This window comes from Gastrolobium bilobum, unplaced genomic scaffold, assembly GCF_033153095.1.
Source record: "Gastrolobium bilobum isolate Gb01-03AN ecotype WA unplaced genomic scaffold, APGP_CSIRO_Gbil_v1 utg10432, whole genome shotgun sequence".
NCBI classification, from domain to species: domain Eukaryota; kingdom Viridiplantae; phylum Streptophyta; class Magnoliopsida; order Fabales; family Fabaceae; genus Gastrolobium; species Gastrolobium bilobum.
The window spans coordinates 130,161-137,995 of record NW_026896976.1 but is presented as its reverse complement, the minus strand read 5'-3'; the positions used below and the strand labels follow the sequence as shown (position 1 = coordinate 137,995).

The 7,835-nt window shown below is 35.0% G+C and overlaps 2 protein-coding genes across 2 annotated transcripts; one reads left to right on the top strand and one right to left on the bottom strand.

Moving 5' to 3' along the window:
- Positions 1-1,819: 1,819 nt before the first annotated feature.
- On the bottom strand, positions 1,820-2,480 carry LOC133303158 (stress-induced protein KIN2-like). The gene is made up of 3 exons (XM_061503036.1): positions 2,381-2,480; positions 2,209-2,277; positions 1,820-1,894 (listed from the first exon to the last, which is right to left on the bottom strand). Exons 1-3 carry the CDS (start codon positions 2,432-2,434, stop codon positions 1,820-1,822), a joined length of 198 nt encoding a protein of 65 aa, XP_061359020.1. The 5' UTR covers positions 2,435-2,480.
- Positions 2,481-3,172: 692 nt separating this feature from the next.
- LOC133303156 (stress-induced protein KIN2-like) lies at positions 3,173-3,873 on the top strand. The gene is made up of 3 exons (XM_061503035.1): positions 3,173-3,256; positions 3,348-3,416; positions 3,754-3,873. The coding sequence occupies exons 1-3, from the start codon at positions 3,203-3,205 to the stop codon at positions 3,826-3,828; spliced, it is 198 nt and encodes a 65-aa protein (XP_061359019.1). The 5' UTR covers positions 3,173-3,202; the 3' UTR covers positions 3,829-3,873.
- The last annotated feature ends 3,962 nt before the right edge of the window (positions 3,874-7,835 follow it).

Sequence of the window (7,835 nt, the reverse complement as noted above, 5' to 3'; positions counted from 1 at the left end):
AAGGGGGCTTTTGTTATTTTTTATTTTAAAATATTTTGAGTTTTAGATTAGTTATAGGAAATTATTTTTTTCAAAATTGTCTCGAGAGTGATACTCACTTTTTTTTTTCTTTTCGCTCTTTATTTTTGTTTATTCCACTCACTTCTTATATATTGCATGAGATAATTATATGTCATGCAATATAAGAAATATATTTCTTTATCTTATAACTAATAGGCACTGTGTTCATACAACGAACATCATTTTGAGTCTCTATTATCCTAAAAAAATGCTGCTTCGAGACAAATACGTCAAATAAAAATAGTGGCACAAGTATTTGCACGTTTGATACTTGTCAATCGGGTTTCATGTAGAAACAATTGTATCAAATAAATATAATATAAAATTATTAAATATCCTTCAATTACCAGTTTAATGGTTAGGTTGAATTAGTTGTTTACCATGATATTAGAGCTAAGGTTCTCAGGAAGCCACGAGTTCTATTTTTATTACCCTTCATTTTTTAATAGATTAAGTGAACACAAAATAGAATTAAAAAAATGGACATGTACAATATTTACAATTCAAAACTAAATTATTAGATAGATATAATAATAAATCTTTAAAGATCCTTCACTTACTAACTTTAGTTATTAGGTTGAATTGGTTGCTTATCAAATGGCTCAAATTGATTCTACACCCAAATAAATAAATAAAAGGGAAAATAGTTGAAGCAACTCATTAATTAGTTCACCGGGTTATTAGTTCATTCGGGAGGTTACTGGATCAATCGATTTAATTAAATTTATATGAAATTATATAATAATGTATTATAAGGTACATTTTAACCAACAATTAATAGTAGCGTAGTAATAAATGATAACACGACTTACTCCCTTGAGCTGGATTCGATTCCTTAACTCAAGTTTCGTTTGACCCATCGATCGAGTCATCACGGCGGCCGATTCAATGACCAGATCAACCTGTCTGATTCGATCCGGGTTTTAAAACATTGGTTATACATTATTGATGGAATTAATCATATATATATATATATATATATATATATATATATATATATATTGATTGAGCTGTGGATTATATGTTTGTGGCGGAGAGATCGTATCATATTTAAGTTTGAAGGACAAAAACCAATATAATATATCTGTTAGATAAAGTTTGTATTTATGTGGGACTGAAAGATAATTTTACTCTATATATTATTGAGTTTGTTTTTTTTAAGTTATTTTAGATAATTTTATCTAATATTCACCAAAACGACGTCATTTTGGAGCGGAAATCATGGTGTTTTTGTAATTATAATTTATTTCAGGATTATAATAGTCTTTATCATTCTAATTTTTTTATTTTTAACCTCAAAAGTATCATTAGATATTTTTTTTCATTCTCATTATATATATACTTTTTTTTCATTCTAATTTTTTTATTTTTTCCTCAAAAGTATCATTCTAATTATATATATACTTTTTTTCCTATATTATTAAACCGTTTTAAACTAAAACAATATTGAATTGAAGAGTATAAAACAATATTGAGGTGTATAAAAGAATATTAAATATTGAAGCGATCAATTAGGAATGTAAATTTTCGTTTAAAGACCAAAGTGTATAAAGATATAATCCGTGGATTAATGAATTAAGTGAGAACTACATCACAAATTCTTCTTGTGAAACAAAAACACCAAAAGAACTACATCAAAAGACTCCCCAAGGAGGAACACCACACAATTTTAACATAATGCCCTAGGAAACAGAAAAAAGAAACAAACATAGAAAAATACTAATTGAAAGTTGACAAATCATGACCCAAAAGGCTTAGTTCATTTGTTCATCCCGGTTGCATTCTTCACTGCATCAGCAGCTCCTTGAGCCTTTGACATCACCTGCTGACCAGCCTGCACACAATAAAAAAAAAATGTATTCATGCAGATTCATGGTAAAAGTCATTTTAATGATTTTTATATTAGATTTCTTTAATACATTTTCTCACACACACATTTTTTTTTTTGGTAGTACTCACACACACATTTTATCTAAAAACTCAAGTTGTTAAGTAAAAATCACTTTAATTATTTTTATATTAGATTTTTCTTACAACAATTGCAGAAGTATATTGAAATTTAGGCCATAAACGTGAGCTATTCATATCGATTTTGCAAATTGTATTCTATTTCAAACCACAAATTTTGACAAATTGAAAAATTGGAACCTCTTGCATGGATTCTTTAGCAGACTGAGCAGCATTGCTAACACTGTCCATCACGTTGCTAGCCTTTTCCTGTAACACACACAAAAGCACATATATAAATATTTTGTTACATAAAATTGGCACACCCTTAGACTATATATTATATAACTACATAAGAGAAGAGTAGGGAAACCTGGGTTTGGCCCTTGGCCTGTCCAGCATTGTAGCTCATCTTGTTGGAATCCATTTTCTTCAAATAAGCAAGAACAGAATGAATTGAAGATCAAGAATTATTTAAGTTTGAGATGAAGATTAATGTCCCTTCACTCTGTTGAGATTTATAGGCAAGTTTACCAATGAATTGAACTGCTCAAGCTTTAGCTACTCAACTTTCAGTTGGCCACGTGGCATCCTTACATTTTCTTATAGGGACTATTGTGGTGTTATGCTATTTTTGATGAGAGAGAGAGAGATAGTGGCATCTAGATCGGTTGACCAGGAGAGTTATGAAGAGTTCTTCACTATTTTCAGGTTACAATTTCCAAGTCATAGCAATGTTGTAATTCAAAAAGTGCCAATTTATTACGAGTATCACTGTTTTTTACTATATATGACCTACACTTTTCATATTTGTGTTATGCTTATGTAGACTTTTCTACCCAAGATTTTGGCATTAAAATGAAATTAAAATTTCCTATTATTAGCCTACAATAAATAAGATCTTTGGAAGAACTTGTCCAAGCTAAGGTAGTAGAGTGGAGTTATGAATGAATCTCCTCCACATATTTGCTTCCACAAGTCGCTTTCCAAGAGTGGCATGCCATGTGCCCTTGAAAACGTTTTTGAAGGAGAAAATTGTGGATCACAATTTGTGTAGCAAAACGTGAGAATAACACGTGTTGAATACTGACCCACTTTGAGAAACTATATAAGTCTCAACAGACGGTAACAAATAAGCATCTGAAAAACTAAAACAACACTTGATTTTCACTTCATTTAACACTTTTCATAGAAGATGGACTCCAACCAAATGAGCTACAATGCTGGACAAGCCAAGGGCCAAACTCAGGTCTGTCTTAACTCTTTAACTTTCTCTCTGTTTTAGTCTCTGCATGTGCTCAATTTTGATGACACACAAACAAGATTTTGTGTTATTGCAGGAAAAGGCTAGCAACATGATGGACCAGGCTGGCAATGCTGCTCAGTCTGCTAAAGAATCCATGCAAGAGGTTACTTGTTTATTTGTCAACATTTGGCCTTTCAATTATATTAATTTCTCAACACGAGGGAGAGCCTTCGAGTAGGGTAAGGTTGCTCCTTGTGACCGAAAGGTTACAGATTTGAATCTGAGAACCAGTTTCTTTACAAAAATATAAGAGTAAGATTACACACAATTAACCTTCATTCCCTACCTTTCGGAAGTTAAGTAGCCTTGTGCACCGAGTTTTACCTTTTACCCTTTTACGTGACTTGCAATATTCATTGAGAACATGTTCAATCTATATTTACATTCTTTTTTTCATGAAATGGACCTCATGAAAGTAAAGCTTATTTTGTTATGTATAGGCTGGCCAACAAATGAAGGCTAAAGCACAAGGAGCTGCTGATGCTGTGAAGAATGCAACAGGGATGAACAAATGAAGCTAAATGGATCATTGTGCTGAACTTGGTTTCCCTTGAAATAAACCCTGCTCTTTTGATTATTGCTTTTTATTCAGAAACATGATTCCATTTTATTTAAAATGTAATCATTTTCAATCATAAGTCTAGAGACACCAATTTTATTAATGAGTGGAAAGTTTCAAATTTTTTTATTTTTTTTTGGAGGTAACCCAACCCTAATTTTAACTTTGAAACAAATTGGCTTAAATTTAAATGGCTCTGTTACTGCAATTACTACCAATACTGTGGCAATTACTACCAATTATTGGTTGATACAATCAGTTATGCACTTATGCTTATGAAATGAAACCACTTATTCAGTTGTCAGCACTCAGCACATACGTGACTCTTAACGCATCTTCTTGAAACAAGCTGGCTAACACCAAAAAAATGATTACAAAAATAGTGAATCAAACTTGTTACAATTAGTAAGGGTGGCAATCGGATTGAGCGACTTTTATCTCCATAAAAGTTCGACTTGACTTAATTTAGAATTTTTTTTATATGTACCACCAAGCACGTGAAATATTGAATAAGAGGTTGTTCTAGTTCAATTAGTAGTCTCGAGTTCGAGTCCCTGAAAATACAACAGCTGTATTAAAACTTGGTAAGGAAAGTTTTGTCGTCAATGTGGTCCTATTTAACTTGAATCGAACTAATTGAGTAATCAATGGATCGATGAATAATATCCAAAAAAAAAAAATTATTATATCTAATTCATTCATGGAGTAAATACCCATTTTAGTCCCCGGCAATATCCACGAAGCTCTTTTCCGTCCCTAGCAATAAAAAAGGGACAAATTGGTCCCTGAAATAACAAAAAAGAGGTCATGTTCATCCTTCCGTTAACTTCCACCTAACGACCCAACTAACGGTGCACAGTTGGCACGTTAGTTTGCTGACGCGGCTTGGATGTGGGACACCGTGGAAGACGAGACGACGACGTTTTGGTCCCTGTCAAAACCACGAGGTCCATTTTGGTCCCTGTCAAAATGTACAAGGACGTTTTTAGTCCCTGACAAAAAGCACGGGGCCCTTATTGGTCCCTAACCAGAGAAAAATAGGCACATGACTTCATTGCTTTTCTATGCAGTCCAATTTTGCAAAACAGAAGTGCATTACATCAGAAACAGGAGTACAATCCAATTTGCAAATCAGGAACATGACATTAAATTGGATTTGTATGCAGTCCAATTTGTTAAACCAGAAGACATGGATGTACAAGAACTACAACTACGTATATTAGTTAAAAAAACATCAAAAATGGTAAACTTAAACATTCATCAACCCTGTGAAACATAAAAGCTGGAACATGATTTGAATATCATTATATTTGAAGACATAGATGTACAGTAGTGCATTACAAAATAAAGCCAACTGCCAGGAATTAAAAGAAAGGCCTCTAATACAATATGGCCAGAATTTACAAAAAAAACATTGACATAATAAGGCCTCCAAATACATAACGGCCAGAATTTTCAAAAAAAAGTCAGTCACATAATAATAAACCCTTCTCAGTTGGCTCATGCACTACTCCCAGGTCATATACAGCAGTAGGTCATTTTCTTGAGGCAGGCCTTGGTGGCCTAAAACCAGGTGTGCTCATGAAGGCCAATAATCTGCTTCGTGTGCCACTGGTTACTGCATTCATTGTTTCATTACTCAACAGCTCATTTTCCTGTTGTGGATTTGATGGAGGTGGGTTGCATCCTCTCAGGTTGCCTTCATGTGGCTGAGAACTACCAACTGCTGCAGTCCAGTCAACTGCCATGCATTGCAATTATCAACAATCATTTACCTGGCTTCTTCTCTGATTTTTCTCTGTATTTAAATATCAACAATCATGCAATTATCTTTTATAGAAAAATAAATAGTATAATTGTAATGCTACACTACTGAAGATATTGTTCGTAAATTGCATAACGCTATGTCTTAAACAGACTAAGAGAATTAAAGCAGTTCATAGTATTCTAGGGATCGTAAAAGCTGTTTGCAAGAACCAAGAATCCCTTTTAACAAAGTGGGAAGCTTAATTAGCATTGAAAAAGAAATGAATAATCGTTAATAAGGTCAAAACTTCAGCTAGAAACACAAACTTCATTGAAATAAAATGCCAAGAAGGAGTATTTTACTTTGTGATGAAATTTAGTTTAATTACTTTGTGATGAACAAATGGATTGCACTCTGTTTCTGATGTAATGCACTTCTGTTTTGCAAAATTGGACTGCATAGAAAAGTAATGAAGTCATGTGCCTATTTTTCTCTGGTTAGGGACCAATAAGGGCCCCGTGCTTTTTGTCAGGGACTAAAAACAACCTCATGCATTTTGACAGGACCAAAATGGCCCTCGTGGTTTTGACAGGGACCAAAACGTCGTTGTCTCGTCTTCCACGGTGTCCCACATCCAAGTCGCGTCAGCAAACTAACGTGCCAACTGTGCACCGTTAGTTGGGCCGCTAGGTGGGAGTTAACGGAAGGATGAACGTGGCCTCTTTTTTGTTATTTCAGGGACCAATTTGTCCCTTTTTTATTGCTAGGGACTGAAAAGGGCTTCGTGGATATTGTCAGGGACTGAAAAGGGTATTTACTCTTCATTCATGCATTATATGAGAAGTGACTACTTAATTGAGGCCAGTTTGGTCATCAGATACGCAACAACTCGTCTGCTAATTATATCTAATATCTTTAAAAATATATTATCAGCAATACTTACCACTAGGCTATAAGAATTTGATAAGGAGAATTTTGCCGCGTGTTCAATTTGATTGAATTAATTGAGTAATTAATAAACCGGTTGAGAAATTATATATATATATATATATATATATATATATATATATATATATATATAAGTCATGATTATTTTACACTTGTAACATCCAGCCGCTTCAAGAATGGTATCAGAGCAGGGTCTCTCTTCCAGTATGGTGTGGTTCGAGGACGAACCAGGCGGAAGCTGATGGGCATGTGACATCCCAAGCGCTTATGAAGGCGGGGTGTGATCGCCGATGCAAAAGGGCACGTTGCGATCAATTATTATCCCCACACACTAACACAAGACATTTCAGTATGCTTTATCCTCACTCACATACTTCCTGAGAAAACTTCCCAGGATGTCACCTATCCCAGAATTGCTCCAACCGGCGATCACTCCCCGCCCTCGTCAACGCTCGGGATATTACATGCCCACTAGCTTCCGTCTAGTTTGTCCTCGAACCACATCATACTGGAAGAGAGGCCCTGCTCTGATATCATCTTGTAATGCCCGGCCGCTTCAAGAATCAATTACTATCCACACATACTAACACGAGACTTTTCAGTATGCTTTATCCCCACTCACACACTTCCTGGGAAAACTTCCCAAGATGTCACTCATCCCAAAATTGCTCCAAGTCAAGCACGCTTAACTATGGAGTTCTTTCATTATGGGCTACCGAAAAGTAGATGCAACTTCTTAGTATAGGTAGTATAAATTAATTCTTATAAGCTATCCCCAACTGTGCAGTCTCATATCTGCACAATCTTTGGAATCCCTTTCTTTCGGGTGTTGATTCGATTCATTCATGTACCCCCCACTGGAAGCTTGTCAGGAGTCGTTCCTTGTTTGTGCCCTTTCGCACCGTGCCCTTTTGCACCGGCAATCACTCCTGCCCTCGTCAGCGCTTGAGATGTTACATACCCACTAGCTTCTGCCTAGTTCGTCCTCGAACCACACCATACTGGAAGAGAGGCCCTGCTCTGATAACATCTTGTAACGCTCGGCTGCTTCAAGAATCAATTACTATCTCCACACACTAATACGAGACTTTTCAGCATGCTTTATCCTCACTCACACACTTCCTGGAAAAACTTCTCAGGATGTTACCTATCTCAGAATTGCTCCAAGTCAAGTACACTTAACTATGGAGTTCTTCAGGCTACCAAAAAGTAGATGCATCTTTTTAGTATAGGTAGTACAAATTAATTCTTATAAGCTATTCCCAACT

Coding starts and splice junctions, on each gene's coding strand:
- LOC133303158 (XM_061503036.1), bottom strand. CDS start 2,434: ATGGATTCCAACAAGATGAGCTACAATGCTGGACAGGCCAAGGGCCAA. Junction 2,278..2,380: donor AGGCCAAGGGCCAAACCCAG/GTTTCCCTACTC, acceptor TGTGTGTTACAG/GAAAAGGCTAGCAACGTGAT. Junction 1,895..2,208: donor CTAAAGAATCCATGCAAGAG/GTTCCAATTTTT, acceptor TATTGTGTGCAG/GCTGGTCAGCAGGTGATGTC.
- LOC133303156 (XM_061503035.1), top strand. CDS start 3,203: ATGGACTCCAACCAAATGAGCTACAATGCTGGACAAGCCAAGGGCCAA. Junction 3,257..3,347: donor AAGCCAAGGGCCAAACTCAG/GTCTGTCTTAAC, acceptor GTGTTATTGCAG/GAAAAGGCTAGCAACATGAT. Junction 3,417..3,753: donor CTAAAGAATCCATGCAAGAG/GTTACTTGTTTA, acceptor TGTTATGTATAG/GCTGGCCAACAAATGAAGGC.